The 19,416-nt window shown below is 46.4% G+C and overlaps 1 protein-coding gene across 1 annotated transcript; it reads left to right on the top strand.

The window, feature by feature from the left end:
• Positions 1-619: 619 nt before the first annotated feature.
• Positions 620-1,702, top strand: LOC120693155 (glycine-rich cell wall structural protein 2-like). Its single transcript, XM_039976561.1, has one exon. The coding sequence runs from the start codon at positions 721-723 to the stop codon at positions 1,399-1,401; it is 681 nt and encodes a 226-aa protein (XP_039832495.1). The 5' UTR covers positions 620-720; the 3' UTR covers positions 1,402-1,702.
• Positions 1,703-19,416: the final 17,714 nt, after the last annotated feature.

Below are 19,416 nucleotides of genomic sequence, written 5' to 3'. Positions count from 1 at the left end.
CGTACCCTCTGTCACATCTAGCGTGCGAGCGGCATGCCGTGGGCTGCAGCACCGTCCTTATGAACACATACAGCCATGGAAACCTTTAGCCAGCCCGTGACCTTATTACCCGCCAAGCCGGCTGAGCCACGTATATACAGAGATAGAGAGAGGGTTTATCTTAACGTAACCCCGGAGATCGAGCATTAGTTATTAGGGCCTAGGGATTCCGCTAAACACGGGGGCCCGCTCCACGCTAAGACGCATTGCCAATCACGGATTAGTTTTAGAGACTACCCGTATGCGTGTGCAGCTCGGTAACAAAGCTCCAAATTTTCCACCGCTGTCACCCACGCACGATCCGCAGCGCCTGGCGCCTGCCAACTTGCCAAGGCCTCCCAAAGTCTCCGAGCAGCCCACGGGTTGGCACCACCGGCCGCCGGCCATGGGCCATTTCTGCGGCCTGTGCGCGCATGCTTGCCCTTGCATGTGTTGTCCAGTCACGGCTTCTTGTCCTACCCGGCCCGTCTCCCGACGAGCAGCGCCGTGCCCTATTGGTTTCCGCTCCATCTTTGTTCTGTTCTGCTATTTCTTGCAGACTCGCACCGCCCTTGGTTAGAATGTAGGAGCAGCTAGCGGCGAGCTCTCGTCTTTATATAACGCGAGCTTCCGCCAGTAGGAGGCTCACACTTGCAGCTGCTGCCGCGGTAGGTGCTTTGGCCTAGCTGCTCGGGGTCACCAATGGCGTCCAAGGCGTCGCTCTTCCTTGCCCTGAACCTCATGCTCTTCGTGGTCACCAACGCCTGCCCTTACTGCGGCTCGGGCAACAATGGCGGCCACGGTGGCAGCGGGAGCCACGGCGGGAGCGGGGGTAGCGGGAGCCACGGCGGCAGCGGGAGTCATGCTGGCGGAGGAGGCTACGGGCCGGGTAGCGGCAGTAGCGGCGGCAGCTGGGGAGGCAACAATGGCGGTGGCGGCGGCGGCGGTAGCGGTGGCAACGGCGGTGGGTACGGCCCCATTGGCGGCGGTGGCAGCGGCGGCGGGATAGGCCCTATTGGTGGAGGAGGCGGTGGGATCGGACCCATCGGAGGAAGCAGCGGCGGCGGCATCGGACCCATCGGCGGCGGAGGCGGCGGTGGCAACGACGGCACGAGCGGGTGGTACGGGCACTGCCCGACGAACGCGCTGAAGCTGGGCGTGTGCGCCAATGTCCTGGACCTGATCAAGGCGAAGGCCGGCGTCCCCGTTGACGAGAAGTGCTGCCCGCTGCTCAACGGGCTGGTGGAGCTGGACGCCGCCGTGTGCCTGTGCACGGCCATCAAGGCCAACGTGCTGGGGCTCAACCTCAACATCCCCGTCAACCTCAGCCTCGTCCTCAACTTCTGCGGCAAGGGCATCCCCTCGGGCTTCAAGTGCACCTAATCACGCATGCTCAGCACGTGACAAATTTGCGCCCGTGCCAACCTAGTACCTGCATGATGGGGCGATATTGGTAATAAGCAAGCTTGTCATCGTTTAGTTGCCATTGCATTATTGTTAGTTTAATTTCGTTTCAGCTAGAGACTGAGTTAATCAAGTCGTCGGTGTAGCATGTTGCTGCCTTTGCGTTTAAGAGGGGTACGTGGTGTCCAGGTTCAAGTTCTTGGGTACTTGTACTTCTCCATTTTTGAATTCACATTCAGATTTAATTTATAAAAATGGTGGACGGCTCCTCTCCTTTGTCTATGTTTCCTTCCTAGCGAATGCGCCCTCTAAATCGATTGTTCGGCATATCTCCAACATCCAGCTAATTAGGGTTTGTTTGGTTGCTCCAATGAGGTTTGTAAAGTTGCATTCGTATAACTTGATGTAGGGAAGCAGGCTTAGTGTAAGAACTGTATTCTGGAAAAAGAACCATTTTTTAACGTGTCTGAGCACGTATTTCATTAGAGGGAAAGAAAAGAGGAGTAGTATTTGGTTGGCTGCTGCTGTGGATGTACGCTGCACTAAGTCTGTGATTAATCCGCCGAATCTAAAGTCGCATGAGTCTACGACAAGATACTTGAGAAGGTGATGCATGAGCCGGGTGGGTTTGGGTCTGGAATTTACCCCACCGGGATCCATGGGATCTGGAAAATAAAAAAATAAGGGAACCGGCCTATCAATTGAGTCCAATATTGTGAAACCCTAATTATTTGTCCACTCTTCTCACTCTCTTAGCCTCCTCCTCTCCTCCTTCGGTTCCACCCGACCACCCCCATCCGCCGCTGGCCTGCCGTATTTGCTGTCCTCTTAGCCTCTTCTTCCTCCTTGGCTCCTATCCTTATCGGCTCCTCCCGTCCTCCGCTGATCCTCCCCTTCCCCGTCCGTCGCTGCCTAGTGCCCGCTTGGGCGCTCTTCGGTGACAAGCCCGCTCCAGAGTTCTCCCTCCTAGCACCATGCGTCTTCCCCTCCGGTCCTCCCCGTCCTTCGCATCTCCTCCGTGTCTCCTCCCCATCTTCCTCCTTCCCATCTTTGCCTTTCTCCTCCGCATCTCAGTCCTCCACGGCCCCTATCTGGGATTGGGGACCCATAGGGAATGGTGCCAAGGGGCATTTTTGCCCTATCAAGGATTTCGGGACCGGCGCGGGGAAGGAGATTTAGGGATTGGATCGGGTACGAGGATCTCTCCCCCGGCCCGGCCACCTCGCACCTTTGCCACTCTGAGTTGCGCTTGACACATGGGCCATCACCTCGGATGGCTGCATTAGTTGAGCCTAGCTCGGGAGCAATGCTCGATTTGAATGTTTCCGTCGATGCAAGACCTCACCATATGTTTGCATCCACCAAGCCAAAACTGCTGAGTATTTCCATAAAACATTCGTTAATGCTACAGAATGACCATCCATTCGCTAGACACAAAATTTTTACGGTACGTATCTCAAGGACTGGAATGGGCGATCAGAGAGAAAGGAAAAGAATGAGAGCTTTTAGAAATTCTTTTCGATAGGAACAAACCTATGTCCCAATTGTCACTCCATCACGCCTCTCTTCTATCCACCAAGGTGACACATGACAACTCGTGATGAGCTCAACCTAAGAATGGTTAGGAAAAGCTTGAAGCAAAGTGGAAACAGAGATTAACCAACGCCAAAAGCTCGACACAAAGCAGAAGCAAACTCAAGACAATCTACTCGAGCAACACTATCATGAAAGTTCCATTTGACCAAGCATGCGATGGTTCAACAAATATTAGCACATCTTAAAAAACAAGTGGACGCAAAGATTAACTAACAAGCCGGTCAAGAGTCTCAACAAAAAAATAGAACTAAGCACTATAAAAGAGGCCTCTTAGCTAAGTGTGCAAACACTAACAAATAGAGCTAATTAACACAAATCAATTAAGCCTGCAATTTACGAAAAAAGATTAGTAACAACAAATACTATTAAACTAGCTAATTATGTGATCGGGAAATAAATGTAAGGGCAAAAGGAAATGCAAACTGTGCCTTGATTTCTTTGCTTTTTTTAGGGAAAGGCGTACTGCTTATACTAAAGAGCGTTTACAGCAGTACAAACTCCATTTGGTGGAGTGATAAACCACACATGTCTACCAAAACTCTCATGCACCGACCCTTTAGTTAGTCTATGAGCATCTCCATTAGCTTCTCTACCTTCATGAGTAAACCTGACCTCAGTGAAGTCCTCCGCTCTTGCCTTGATTTCGCGAATAATATGTCCATAAGCTCCCATTGCGTTTCCTTGCAAATTCCGAACCACGTTCAGGCAAACCGACGCCAGCTTGAATTTCTGGAGCACCAGATCGCTAGCCAGCGCCATCCCTTCACGGCATGCCATCACCTCTACCATCTCCGGGTCAGTTATACCTTCCATCACCAGTGCTGAGGCTCCCAGGAAATTACCAGCCTCGTCATGAGCCACAGCCGCCATCGTGAACTTGGTTGTGTTCTTCGCGAGAGCTGCATCAACATTGATCTTCCCAAACCTGGGTGGTGGTGGAATCCAACCAGGTTGCTTGGCTTGGGCCGGTTTCTACTCTTTCTGCACCGGTTTGCTCTCAGCCAGATGAGCCAAGAATCTTTCCACAAAACAATGTGTCGATGATGGGCTCTGGTAATTATTCTCATGGATGATCTTCCGCTTAGCATACCAGATCGCCCACATTGTGACCACCATCTTCACTAGCACATCATGGCTCAGTGAATTCATCACTTCATGAAGCCATCCTCGAGCATCTTGCTGCTGTGTAGAGCTAATGAAATCAACTATCTCTTCACTCTGTAGCGCCTATACACACCTCGCCTGATGGCACTCAATTAAGGAGTGCTTCCACGAGTCCAGTCCTCCACACACAACACACCTGCTGTCTGGGGCCATGTGTCGTTGATGTCTAACGTCTCCTGTTGGGATCGATTGCCGAGCGAGGCGCCACAGGAATTGGCGCACCTTGGACGGAACTTGAACTTGCCAAATATCTGTCCACTCCTTGCGCTCGACTGAATAGTCTGGTCTACCTGGATTGTGCTCGATCCAGTCCGTTTGCTTCTCCCGGTTGCTCACAAGCATCCGGTAAGCTGATCTGACGGTGAAAACACCCGTCTTCTCGTATAGTGCCATGCCCAAAAGTCCACTTGTCTTCTGGTACTCAGTGGAATACTAGCAATTGCTTCCCAATCCATTGGCAAAAAAATTGTTTCAGCCTCTGCATATCCCAGCATCCAGTCGTGTTATCAATAAGATCACTCACCATTCTCATATTGTTTCCTTGTAACCTGGACATAGGTCTCATAAGCCCATCTCTTGGGATCTAGTTCATCGCCCAAATGTCAGTTGCTTCACCAGTCCCAATGCGAGCCTTGGCACAACACATCTTTGCCATCAACGATCGCCCTCCAAATTCTAGATGGTGATGTACCAATCTGAGCTTCCAAGAAGTCGCCATCAGGGAAGTACACAGCTTTAAGGACCCATGCACTCAATGACAACGGCTCTTGTAATATTCTCCAGGCTTGCCTCGCTAGTAAAGCCAAGTTGAACAGCTCAATGTCACAAAAACCAAGCCCACCCATGTACTTCGGTTTCGTCATGTCCTCCCAAGCTACCCAGCAGGTTCTTCTCTTTCCTTCCTTGCTACCCCACTAGAAACTTCGGAGGAGCCCATCAATATGGTTACACAAGCACCAAGTGCCCCTGTTCCGGCCGCGACCTGGTTGCAGATGGGCTGGCTACAGGTCTGCACCGGCCTGCTGCCCAGGGCCACAGAGCCGGGCCTGCTCGCCAAGCCCGGCCTGCCAGTGAGCCACCCCGCCTAGGGCACTGCGGGCGTCCGCCGCGTTTGGCCTCGCGCGTACGAGCAGGCAGCGCCGACGACACGCAATGCTGCACCTCAGGACCTGACGGGTTTTACTGACGGGTATGGAATGATTTTTCTATCCATGGATATATTATTGCACAAAATCCTATACCCATCAGGTATGGCGGCTACGGAAGCGGATTTATACTACCCATACCCGCCTACCCGCGGGTAAGAAATACCCATAAAAAACAAAATAGGCTAAGTGCCTAACTCATTTTAGCCCATATGAAATATGAATTTAGCTTAAATCCAATTAAACCTGCCTAGTATATATATTGTTGAACCCTCTCCAACTCATTTAACCCATATGGCCCATTAGCTTGTTGCAATAAAACTTGGAATGATTTATTTTTCATGTGAATGTCTAATTTTATATGTAATACTTGGGTATGATTTCGGGTGCGAGTTACCCGTCGGGTAAAAATTACCCACGCGGGTATGGGTATGGAAGCATTTTCTTACCCGTATGCGGGTGCGGGTAACCCGACTTGTAAATTTAGTCCTGGCGGGTACGGGTATGGGTGGTCACTACCCGTCGGGTATATACCCGTTGCCATCCCTAGTCGCGCCTGCTGCGCTCGGCTTTGCCGCTGCCACTGTGCCACGCCTCCTCTTGTTCCACGCGCCTGCTGCAGCGTGTTCCCTAGGGGCATCTATTTACGGCGCGTGGCTGGCTGCAATTTCATCACAGAAGCCACTCCATTGCTGCTCCCCCATCTTCCACCGCCATCCTCGGCCCTGGCTATGCTCCTAGTGCCTTCACCACCGCCGCTAACCAAGCTCGCCGCCATGTCATCCGTCCACCGCCGCCACCTTCTCCTCGCCTCGCCGCCGGCCACCATCCACCGGATGTTCGGCCCTGTCCAGTCGGCGACGCTCCAGTGCCGCCTCGCCCTCCCCCCGCCAACCCGCCTCCACCGCCGGTTCGCTGCCGCCGCTGGCCCCGAACCCCTCCTCTAGGACCCCCGGCCATGGAAGCCCCAGCAACCCGAAACCCTAAAGGACCCCCACCCCGGCCGCATGCGTCCGCATCGGTGGCCGTTCCGCCCACCTACCACCCCTTTCCCTCCCCCAGCTCGCTGGCTGCCGCCCCTCTCCACTGGCTAGAGGTAGAAGATGAATTGGGGGCCAACACCGGGCGTGTTCTGCGATGCGTCAGTAGGAAGTTACATGGGCAATGAATGGACTTTTCGTCCCCTTCCTCCCATGTGAATTGAATTCGAATAGATCTTCACGCACCGGAAGAAAGAAAGGGAAAGAGCCAAGCAAAACCAAAATTTCAAACCAAAAATACTCCCTCAAAATTCAATGAATCAAGATGAAACTTCGGCCAACAATGCATGACGTCAAAGACTAATAGATCCATGAAGAAAAATTCACAACAATCAAGGATCCATCACGAATCGAGGGAAAAAATGAAAGTCATACAAAGAGCAAGTTCTTAAGATAAACTCAGAATCCGAACCAAATCGAATTGAGGAGGGGATTGAGACAAATGAGAGGACCTCACCAAAAGAGAGGTTGTCTCAACAGCCCATCCACGTATATATAGGTGCCTAATAAATTACCAGAATGCCCTTACATGAAGCACACAATCCAAATACCCCCAGGGGTAAAACCGTCCAAGTTTTTATCGAACCACTGGACGGACACACCGCCTTCACGACTTTGCTTCGCCTCGACTCAAGATTCACGATGGCACCACATGCCGTCCATCACTGCCATCCGGCCGCACCAGACGCGGCCCCAGTTTTGAGGCCCAAACTAGTAAACCTACCTGCTTTGATGTCGACACGTGTTCGGCCTGCGCCAAGGTTTGACGCCTTAAAGTCTTTCCTGCTCCCGCCGCACAGGCAGCCTACTCGAGCTTGCCATTGCCTTCCTTCTGGACTTGATCGGTGCTGTCTTTATCACAATCTCGCCCTCCATATACTCTTGCTCTGACCGTGCACCATTTCGCCCGTGACTTCAGTTGGACTCCTCGGCTCCCTTAGCGCCAAGCCTCCACTTGTTCTTCATCAATGCATGATGCATCGGTGCCAAGCCTCTTATTTGCCTGTTGTCATCGCATGGTCCATCACACCCAAGTTGAAGCTCGCTCTTCACCGTACCACATGTCATTGACTGTCACATCGCATCTTGCACTTGCACATCATAAGCGAAAAGATACATGAAAGAAATCTAGGCCCTTAAGTGGGTTTTGGTGTTTGACGACAAAACCATGTACGTTTAATGTGTTATCTTAGCATGTGTACAGGAGCTACAGTTGGATAAGCGATCAAGAATGATGAAGTACGCCCCTCAAAAAGGAAATGAAAAGCGGTGTTGGATATAAATTTAGAATTAGATTTTTGGTTTATGAATTAAGTTTAGGAACGCCGTACTATCAAGGGGGACATCAATCTGAAGGTTGTGACTAGGTTCTAGTGCTCAAGGAACATAAATAAAACCAACGAGAGATCTTTGTCACACAAAATCCAGAAAGAAGCAGCCGTGAGTGAGATTGTGAGCTGAGTCTGGATAGTCCGGATGTTCGGAGTGTCTGGGCAATTCCCCGGAGTGTCCGGGTATCTTTTTGCCCAACGGCTACTTTTCAGTGTGAGGAGTATAAATACCCCTCTTACCACTTCAGTCCCTATACCTCTTGCCCATTTCGAACCTAACCAGGTCCAAACCCTAGAACAAGCTCTCTCACTCCCTCCCTTTGATTCTTGAGAGATTTCTTGAGGGACTCAAGTGAGAAACTAGCAAGAGAAGAGATTCGAGCTAGTGAGCATCCATTCCAACCCTTGAGCACTAGTTCTTCGTCGAGTTCGCGGATTCAAGTCTATTACTCATGGAGCTTTGAGCTCCTAGACAGCTAGGCGTGCTCGTGAGTGCTCAAGCTGCATTGTGAGCTCCACGAAAAGTTTGTAAGCTTCATTCTTCTCTGAGGAATTCATAGTAAGTGACCTTGGGCTTGAGCGTTGGTCTCGCCCTTGGGTGAGGAGCATAGGGGTTCTTGAGCACCGTCTCTTGAACTCTTCCTCAACGGAGATGTAGCACCTTCGGGCGTGAACTTCGAAAAACAAATCCTGAGTCACTTGTTGTTTCTTTACTTGGTTTACTTGATATTTGTTTGCAAGTTGACTTTGTTAGGGTTTGACGTTGATCTACTTGACTACAAGGTTCTTATCAAGCTTGTCTAGTAGAATAGTCTTAGAAGCACCTCCTGGTAACTTCAAGTTTATTTGATTCAAGTTTCATACTCGTTTATCTGTTCTCTTAGCATGTTGCAGTGTGACCCGGATAGTCCGGAGTATCCGGACATAACCCCGGACAATCTGGATCACCTGTTACTAATCTGATTTTTAAGTGCTTTAATTTCAAATTTAGCCTATTAACCCCCCTCTAGGCATCTTCAGATCCTCTCAATTGGTATCAGAGCTTGGATCTCCGTGTTCGAGATTAACCACTTGGAGAACAAAGGAAGATGTCGGGTGAACACTCTCCCAAGAGTCCCATCGATCCGACGGGTGAGGAAGACAAGGACAAGCACAAGAATGATGATGGTAAACCTGAAGATGAGAAACAAGATGAGTCAAGTGGTTCAAAAGGCAAGAAGAAGAAAACCAAGAATGATTATGATGATTCGGAATCAAGTGATGATGAGTTGTCATATAGAGAATGGAAAGCATGAAAGAAGGAGCAGAAATTTAAGAGCAAAAAGAAGAAGAAAGCTAGCTCCAAGATTTTGATTGACTCAAGTGATGACTCGGATTCCAACCACAAGCGAAGACCATTTTGTAATTCTAGCAAGAGTGAGTCATCAAAAGACAAGAAGAGAGTTGAGTATCACCGTGTGTCTCATGATTATACATTTCAACTTCCTAGTGACCATGGTGCATCTATTCATATGGGAAAGCCTCCATTCTTTGATGGAACCGGATATAATCAATGGAAAACAAAGATGTTTGGCTACTTGAATGCAATTCACAAGGATCTGTGGAAAGTTGTAGAAGTTGGATGTGAAATTTCGGATGAAGATGAGACTCCAACACCACTGCAATAATATGTACTACAAAGAAACTTTCAAGCCTTGAACTTCCTTCACACATCCGTGAGCCTGGAAGAGTTTGACAAGATAGAGGATGCACCAACCACCAAGGATGCTTGGGACACTCTTCAAGTCAACCATCAAGGTTCAAGAAAGGTTCGTGAGTCAAGAATCAAGACATTGGAAGATGAACTAAGTCTTTTCTCTATGAAAAAGGATGAGAGTGTCAAGGAAATGTACAATCGGATGAAGAAGATCACCAATCAAATCAAGTCACTTGGAGGTGATAAATGGGGTGGTCATGAGTTTGTGGACAATCTCTTGACCATGTACATGGCTAGGGATGTCACTTTACCTAGCTTGATTAGATCCGAAAGAGGATTCAAGCATTTCACCGCCGAAAATATTCTTGGAAGAATTGAGGCTCATCATGATCAATTAAGAAGAGTCAAGATAAATCAAGATTTGGCCGAGCTTCAAGATCAAGCGGCAAAGAACAATGGCATAACATTACAAGCAAGCTCCAAGGGCAAAGAGAAAGCAAGTCAATCATCCAAGAATGAAAAATCTAGTCATGATGATGATGATGAGCTTGATGATGAGCAAATGGCCTTATTTATCAAGAACTTTAGAAGAGTCTTTAGAAAGGGCAACTTTCGGAATTATGTCAAGAACAAGGGCAAATATGAACCAAGAAGAAGATCTAACAAGCCTTGTTTTGGGTGCAAGAAACTTGGACATTTCATTGCGGATTGTCCGGAAGAGAAGAAAAAGAACAAAGATGACAAAGAAGACTCTTCCAAGAGAGATAGACCAAGATACAAGAAACAAGCCGGTGAAGCTCACCTTGGTCAAGAATGTGATTCTCAAGAAGAAAGTGAATCCGAGAATGAAGACTTTGCTACCATGACATTCAAGGCCTCTCCTCATCATTCCACTACACTATTTAAAGATCGCACCGATGATGCGGATCAAGATCAAGTCATATGTCTTATGGCAAAGAATATGAAGGTAAACACTCCAAACTCATCGGATGATGAACTAGATGAGAAAGATGAAGTTGCTAGTCTAATTAGCCAATATGGTAAAAAGAGTGCAACTAAAATAATGAAACTAATGATGAAAATGGATGAGTTACAAGAAACTCTTGAATCTCAAGAAGAATTGCTTAGACTCAAGAGAGAAACCTCTAAAACACTTGACAAGGACCTTGCCTATGAAAGGAAGGAGAACAAGAGGATTAAGGATTCTCTCAAAACCAATGATAACATTCTTCTTGAGGTAAGAGAGTTGCTCACTAGTGAAAAAAAAAAGGTGAATGACTTAACCAAGAAATACTCCTTGGTAGAGGACACAAATGCTAACTTGAGAAGTGAAAATGTAAAACTTCAAGAAAACTTTATAAGCTTACAAGCCATTCACAAGGCACTTGAGGTTGAGCACAACACTACTCTTGAGAGCTACTCAAAAGCTAGTGAGAAATCTAGTTCATCCATTCCATCAACAAGCAATGGTTGTGCATGTTGTTATAATATTGATATTCAAGCTTGTGCTACTAACCATGTTGAGATGAATGCCATGAAGAAAGAAATTAGTAGGCTCACTCAATTGTTGCAAGAAGAAACATCTCCGAATGAGCAAGCATCCAAAGCAAATCCCAATTCAAGGGTAGGTGAGTTTGAGAAGCATACCAAGGGATTTGGCTCAAGGTACATGAGCAAGTTTGGATTTGAGAAAGTCAAAAGCCTTGGGAAGAATGAGCAAGGCATTCCACGATCCATTACATATGTCAAGAACAACAAGACCACCGCATTCGGAGCAAATGGGGGTCTTGTGAACATGACTACTCCCATCCGCAAGGGAGAAAGAAAGAATCAAGCATCTAGTCCTGTCAAGTTCATCAAGAGAGGTACTACATGTGATGAGGGTGCCAAAATTGTTGCATCCTCATCAAAGCAAGACAAATTCAAGACCTCAAGCAAGTACAAACACAAGAACCGTCTTCTCATGTATCCTTTTATGCGGATTTTGTGCTAACTAGGAACCACCACGGTAAAGTGATTGCTAAATTTGTTGGTCATCGCACGTTTAACACTAAAGTAAAGAGTTGTGTGTGGGTGCCCAAGGTGCTTGTAACTAACATTCTAGGACCCAAGTATTGTTGGGTACCTAAAAGAAAAGAGTAAACTTGTTTTGTAGGGATACTCCTCCGGTGGATCAACTTGGGTGATCGATAGTGGATGTACAAATCATATGACCGGAGAAAGGAGTATGTTTGATTCTTTGACAAAGTCAAGTGGCGATCACTACATCACATTTGCTGGTAATGAAAGAGGAAAAGTTTTTCGAACTGGTAACATCACTCTAAACTCACAATTCAATCTTTCAGAGGTTCTTTTAGTTGATACACTTGGGTACAATTTGTTGTCCATTTCACAACTTTGTGACTCGGGCTTTAATTGTCTTTTTACTAATGAGGGTGTGTCCGTCATTAGAAGAAGCGATGACTCCATGGCTTTCAAGGGTGTGCTCAAGGGAAAGCTATATCTTGTGGATTTCTCACAAGAGAGAGCTCAACTTGACACATGCTTGGTGGCAAAGTCTAGCTTGGGTTGGTTATGGCATCGCCGACTAGCTCACATTGGGATGAAAAATCTCAACAAGCTTCTAAAGGGGATCACATCCTAGGACTAACAAATGCTTCCTTTGAGAAAGATCATGTGTGTAGTGCTTGCCAAGCGGGAAAACAAGTTGGTGTTCCTCATCCATCAAAGAGCATAGTCACCACCATCAAGCTATTTGAACTTCTTCATATGGATCTCTTTGGGCCGGTGGCTTACATAAGCATTGGTGGTAACAAATATGGTTTTGTTATTGTTGATGATTATTCTCACTTCACTTGGGTATTTTTTTTGCATGACAAAAGTGTAGCACAAGAAACTTTCAAGAAATTTACAAAGAGAGCCCAAAACGAGTTTGAAACCTAGATCAAGAGAGTAAGAAGCGACAATGGCACCGAGTTCAAGAACACCAACATAGAAGAGTATCTTGATGAAGAAGGAATTGGTCATGAGTTCTCGGTACCATACACACCTCAACAAAATGGAATTGTTGAGAGGAAGAATAGAACTCTCATAGAAGACGCAAGAACAATGCTTGATGAATACAAGATCTCGGATCAATTTTGAGCGGAAGCAATCAATACGGCATGTCTTGCAATCAACTGCCTCTATCTTCACAAGATCTTGAACAAGACGGCATATGAGCTCCTTCTTGGTAAAAGGCCAAATGTATCATACTTTAGAGTCTTCGGGAGTAAGTGTCTCATTCTAAATAAGAAAAACAAAATTTTTAAGTTTGCTCCTAACGTAGATGAAGGGTTTCTTCTCGGTTATGCCTCAAATGCTCACGGCTATCGCGTCTTTAACAAAACCTCTGGTTGCATTGAGATTGCATGTGATGTGACATTTGATGAATCTAATGTCTCTCAAGGAGAGCAAGTTGATGATGTTGTAGGATTTGAGGAATCATCAAGCAAGGCAATCAAGAAGCTAGTCATTGGAGAGATAAAGCCTCAAGAACAAGAGGATCAAGATGAGGATGAGATGGTGTTTCCAAGTCCATCAAGAACACATTCCGCAACGCATTCCGGAAACTCCAGAAATCAAGCCGGAGACTCCGGGTCTCAAATCCGGTCTAACCGGAAAGAGGACCAGAGTATCCGGGATATGGATCAAGAACCATCATCCGATCATCTAGATAAACCTCAAGTTGAAGAAGAGGCTCAACAAGTTCAACAACAAACGCAAGTTCCTCATCCAAGAGTACATCAAAGTATCCAAAAAGATCATTCGGTGGACAACATCCTTGGAAGCATAACTAAAGGGGTAACCACTCGTTCTCATTTGGCTACTTTTTGTGAACATTACTCGTTTGTTTCTTCCTTGGAGCCATTAAAGGTAAATGAAGCCTTGGATGATCCAGATTGGGTGATGGCCATGCAAGAGGACTTGAACAACTTCACACGGAATGAAGTTTGGTCCTTAGTAGAAAGACCTAAGCAAAATGTCATAGGAACCAAGTGGGTCTTTCGAAACAAGCAAGATGAAAATGGCGTGATAACAAGAAACAAGGCAAGATTGGTTGCTCAAGGGTTCACGCAAATCGAAGTTTTGGACTTTGGTGAGACTTATGCTCCCGTAGCAAGGCTTGAGTCAATTTGTATTTTACTTGCCTATGCTACTCACCATGAATTCAAGCTATATCAAATGGATGTGAAAAGCACATTTCTAAATGGACCAATCTCCGAATTGGTATATGTTGAGCAACCACCGAGCTTTGAGGACCCTAAGTTTCCAAACCACGTCTACAAGCTCCATAAGGCGCTCTATTGGTTAAAGAAAGCTCCTAGAGAATGGTATGAATACCTTAAGGATTTTCTCCTAAGGAAAGGCTTTAAAATAGGCAAAGCCGATCCTACTCTTTTCACTCACAAAGTTGATAAAGATATCCTTTTGTGCCAAATATATGTCGATGACATTATATTTGGCTCTACTAATCAAACTTGGTGCGAGGATTTTAGTAGGATTATGACAAAGAGATTCGAGATGTTCATGATGGGCGAGTTGACATTCTTTCTTGGATTTCAAATAAAAAAACTCAAAGATGGCACTTTCATTAGTCAAACAAAGTACAACAAAGACATGCTAAAGAAGTTTAACATGGAAGATGCTAAGCCCATCAAACCTCCAATGTCAACTCAAGGACATCTTGATCTCAATGAAGATGGAAAGGCCGTGGATCAAAAGGTATATCGCTCCATGATTGGATCTCTTCTTTACCTTTGTGCATTTAGGCCCGATATTATGCTTAGTGTGTGCATGTGTGCAAGGTTTCAAGCTAATCCGAAAGAATGTCATTTCATGGCGGTTAAAAGAATTTTAAGATATTTAGTTTTCACTCCTAACTTTGGCTTGTGGTATCCCAAAGGCTCATCTTTCGGCCTACTTGGCTATTCCGATTCAGATTATGCCGGTTGCAAAGTAGATCGGAAGAGTACTACGGGGACTTGCCAATTTCTTGGTTGATCCTTGGTAGCATGGAGCTCTAAGAAGCAAAATTTGATCGCTTTGTCCACGTCGGAGGCTGAGTATGTCGCCGCAAGTGCGTGTTGTGCACAACTCTTGTGGATGAAGCAAACCTTGAGTGACTTTGGTTGTCATTTTAGTGTGATTCCCCTCTTGTGTGATAACGAGAGTGCAATCAAACTAGCTAACAACCTGGTACAACACTCCCGAACAAAGCACATAGATATAAGACATCATTTCTTACGGGATCATGAGGCTAAGGGATATATTGCTTTACGACATGTAAGCACCTACGTGCAATTTGCCAATATCTTTACTAAACCTCTAGATGAGCAAAGGTTTTGTGCTTTGAGGAGTGAGCTAAATATTTTGGATTCTCGTAACCTTGCTTGAACTCTTGTGCATACTTGTGTGAAACTAGTATAGGATCTTTCGAAAAGAACATTTCAATTCATAGCAAACAGTGAAAGTTTGATTTTCGAAAAGTTTGGTTTTAATTTGTTGCTTACTTGAGGTCATTGTTCATCTTGATTGATTGTTGGCTGATTTCAAGTAGGTAATGTATCTCAGGCCACTAGATTTTCAGTCTATATATATCCCAAATCGCTCTCTTTCAAACACATCTGCAATCCTTCAGGGGGAGCCGGATTGTCCGGACTTTCACTCGGACAGTCCGGCAACCCGGATAGTCCGGACTTGAACCCGGTTCGTCCGGACCATGTTTTTGTGGGTATATATACCACATGGGGGGCGGGGTTTTACTGTTTCCTCTCCTTTTTCCACCCTCACGCTGCCACTCCTTGCCTAGATCCGCCCTAGGGGCGATTTCCACACATTCTTGAAGGCTTCAAGGTACTTTGCACTTCACCCCTACCTATCTCTTAATGTAGAAGGATTTCTAGGGTTTCCTTTAGGACATTGTCATCTAGCATCACTAGGAACCTGTAGATTCAATTTCATTCAAATCCCATGGAGAAATCTTTAGTTGTGTGGAAGTTAGGGTTTCGGGCGCCTGGCCCGGACACTCCGGGATTGGAACCCGGATACTCCGGACCCCGGAGTATTTGGGCTCAACCCCGGACTGTCCGGACCTTGTGTTCTCGAAGTTTCAACTTTCAAATTCCTTTGATCCTAAAGTTTATTTGCTCTCTATTCTTCTGTCCAGGCCATGGCTAGAAAGCACCAAGTGAAGCAGCGCCATGATCCTAGCTCTCAGAGGGATGAAGATGAGTCACCTTCTAGTCCTCCTCGGCATGAGTTGCGTCCTCGCCATCGCCCCAGAAAGGAACCCGCGGGCAGCAGCAGTCAGGCACCCCCAACTCGTGAGCCTCGTCGTGCTCCCTATATCTTGCAGAGCAGTCCTAATCCTCCTCCAACCAGAGCTAACCCACAGAGGCGGGGCATTGCTTATGACATCTATCCTCGGACACCGCCTCGTTTGCAAGCAGAGTTCGCTCCAGATCAGAGAAGGTACAACAACTTCCCTAGACTTGGCCGTCCACAGCGTGTAGAGGGTTTTGCTGTTGAGTTAGCCAGAAACTACAGTGGGCAAGCAGTGGCACTCAGGGATGCTAGACATGAGGATGTTTATAGATTGCAGAAGTGTGAGGGCCTTGAGAGACGTTTTTGGTGTCAGCTTCACCATGACTTTTATACATCCATTGTGCTCAAAGGGTCAGAGGCACCAATTGTCCCATGCAAGTATGTGGATTGGGTTTACTTTGAGAAACTGAATGATCCACACTACAATGCTGCCATGGAGATATGCAAGGAGTTTGGACTTTATGACATCATGGGGTTTAGGTATGATTGGAACACCGAAATCCTCACTCAGTTTCTCTCCTCTTTGTATTATGATGCATATGGAGTCACTTTCTATTGGACTACTGAGGGAGAAAAGTATGGCATTGACTACATGACCTTTTCAAGACTCCTTGGACTTGGATCAAAAGATGAGGAACGTGACCCAATTCACGTTGAGCAGGTGCTTAGGAGTCATCAAGTGCCACAACTGTTCTTCAATCCTGTTCTGGCAAATGAGGGAAATGCAAGCACTCTTCAGCCATGCTACTATGGATTGAATAGGTTTTTCAGAAACACAGTTGATGCCAAGAAAGGAGATGGTACAGCTCTTCGCCACTATGCAGTAAATCTCTTGGCAAGAACTTTGCCTGGTGGTAGGCCTTTTTGCATCATGGATTACATGTGGAACGAGCTTCGGAGAGTGATGATTGATCTAGACAAGCATCTCCCGTATGCACCTTATATCATGTACATGATTGAGAGGGTGACCAAAATTACATTCCCAAAGGATCATAAGCATGAGCCCCTTCACCTTCGTCCTTGCTCAGGTGACGCACCACCACCTCCTTCTAGGCATGCTGGGGCCACCAGGATCTCTAGGCCAGACTCAGCACCGTCCTCTTCTACTACACCCAGCTACTCGGGCCCCTCTCATCGTGACCGCAGTCATCAAGAGGGCCCTTTGTAGCATTTTCTGCATGTGCAGGACTATTGCTTCTGAGGTAAATGAGAATCGCCGGGATATTCAGGCTATCAAGGCTCATATGGGCCTTCCCGTGGACGTTCATGATGGGCTTCCAGCTTTCGATGACCCCTTCGCCGAGTGGGATGCGGCCGATGCCGCTCCCGAGCCGGACTTTGTTCCTCTTCCTCGCCAGCGTCGCCGCCAGGTCAGCTGCACTGCTCATGCTCCCCGTCGTCCTCCTGCCGGTCAAGAAATATTCGATGAAGACGAGGAGACCGAAGAAGAAGAGCCCCAGGGCTACAAGGAGCACCGCGACTCCGATGAAAATGAGGACACCTCCGACGACGTTCCCGACGTCAATGAGTGATGATTTACTTGGTTTTTCATTCCCTTTTTGGCGCATGTTGATAAAGGGGGAGAATGAAAAGATCTCATGTACTCATTTAGCACTTCGCGCTTGTATCGGCTTGTACGACTTATCTATCGTGTGTGTGGCACTCTTCTCGATCATTCGATTGTGAGACTCTCTAGTATGGTCACTAGAACTATCTATTCGTGTAAGGACCTTGTGTGGCTTGAGAAAACTTATGTAATGTGTGCTACTCTGTGGCTTTGATCGTCTAGTTATTATGTTTTAAGGCAAATATGTGGTAGTGTGGTTCTTAGAATTTGAAATGGTGAATGCTATTTTTGTGTTTTGCCATGCCAAGTCCGGACAATTCGAGTTTCAGGTCCGGATAGTACGGGTGTCTGGATGCAAACACAACTTTTTGCATGCATAACTTGTCATATGCATTCTCTTTTGATTCTTTAGCGCACACACACTCACCCCACAAGATATTATATAAAGAGCGACTTGAATTGTATCATTTTGCCATTATTTGATGTTTGAGAAGTCAAATTTGAATTTCAAATTCATAGCATATCTTTAGGGGGAGCTCTTTATATACTAGTGAGTTACATTCATTTTTGATTATCAAATGAAGTACATGAGGTTGTCATCAATCACCAAAAATGGGGAGATTAAAAGGAATCTAGGCCCCTAAGTGGGTTTTGGTGTTTGACGACAAAACCATGTACATTTAATGTGTTATCTAAGCATGTGTGCAGAAGCTACGGTTGGATAAGCGATCAAGAATGATGAAGTACGCCCCTCAAAAAGGAAATGGAAAAGCGGTATTGGATATAAATTCTTGAATTAGATTTTCGGTTTATGAATTGAGTTTAGGAACGCCGTACTATCAAGGGGACGTCGATCTGAAGGTTGTGACTAGGTTCTAGTGCTCAAGGAATATAAACAAAACCAACGAGATATCTTTGTCACACAAAATCCACAAAGAAGCAGCCGTGAGTGAGATTGTGAGTTGAGTCCGGATAGTCCAGACTTCAGCCCGGATAGTCCAAATGTCCGGAGTGTCCGGGTACCTTTTTTCCCAACGACTATTTTTCAGTGTGAGGAGTATAAATACCCCTCTTACCCCTTCAGTCACTCTACCTCTTGCCCATTTCGAACCTAACCAGGTCCAAACCCTAGAACAAGCTCTCTCACTTCCTCCCTTTGATTCTTGAGAGATTTCTTGAGGGATTCAAGTAAGAGACTTGCAAGAGAAGAGATTTGAGCTAGTGAGCATCCATTCCAACCCTTGAGAACTAGTTCTTCGTCGAGCCTGCGGATTCAAGTCTATTACTCTTGGAGCTTTGAGTTCCTAGACATCTAGGCATGCTCGTGAGTGCTCAAGCTGCATTGTGAGCTCCACAGGAAGTGTGTAAGCTTTATTCCTCTCTGAGGAATTCATAGTAAGTGACATCGGGCTTGAGCGTTGGTCTCGCCCTTGGGTGAGGAGCATAGGGGTTCTTGAGCACCGTCTCTTGAACTCTTCCTCAATGGAGAAGTAGCACCTTCAGGTGTGAACTTCGAGAAACAAATCCTGGGTCACTTGTTGTTGCTTTACTTGTTTTACTTGATATTTGTTTGCAAGTTGACTTTGTTACGGTTTGAGGTCGATCTACTTGACTACAAGGTTCTTATCAAGCTTGTCTGGTAGAATAGTCTTAGAAGCACCTCTTGGTAACTTCAAGTTTATTTGATTCAAGTTTCATACTCATTTATCTGTTCTCTTAGCACGTTGCACTATGACCTGGATAGTCCGGGTTTTCACCCGGATAGTTCAGACAGTCCGGAGTGTCCGGACATAACCCCGGACAATCCGGGTCACCTGTTACTAATCCGATTTTTAAGTGCTTTAATTTCAAATCTAGCTTATTCACCCCCCTCTAGGCATCTTCAGATCCTCTCAATACACTAAATCCACATGATATTGTCAGTCACTCATCATCAAAGAGTAACCACCATTGGTCCTCAGCATTTGTCCGCTGTTTTACTTCCTACGCATCATTCACTTCTACAGAACTTGCTATTGCAAACGTCCTATCATCACCGGTTCCAAATGAACCGGCGGTGATAGACTATCACTTTCGGTTTCATTTAGAC

Source organism: Panicum virgatum, chromosome 9N (assembly GCF_016808335.1).
Source record: "Panicum virgatum strain AP13 chromosome 9N, P.virgatum_v5, whole genome shotgun sequence".
Lineage (NCBI taxonomy): Eukaryota > Viridiplantae > Streptophyta > Magnoliopsida > Poales > Poaceae > Panicum > Panicum virgatum.
This window is presented reverse-complemented; position numbering and strand designations above follow the sequence as displayed.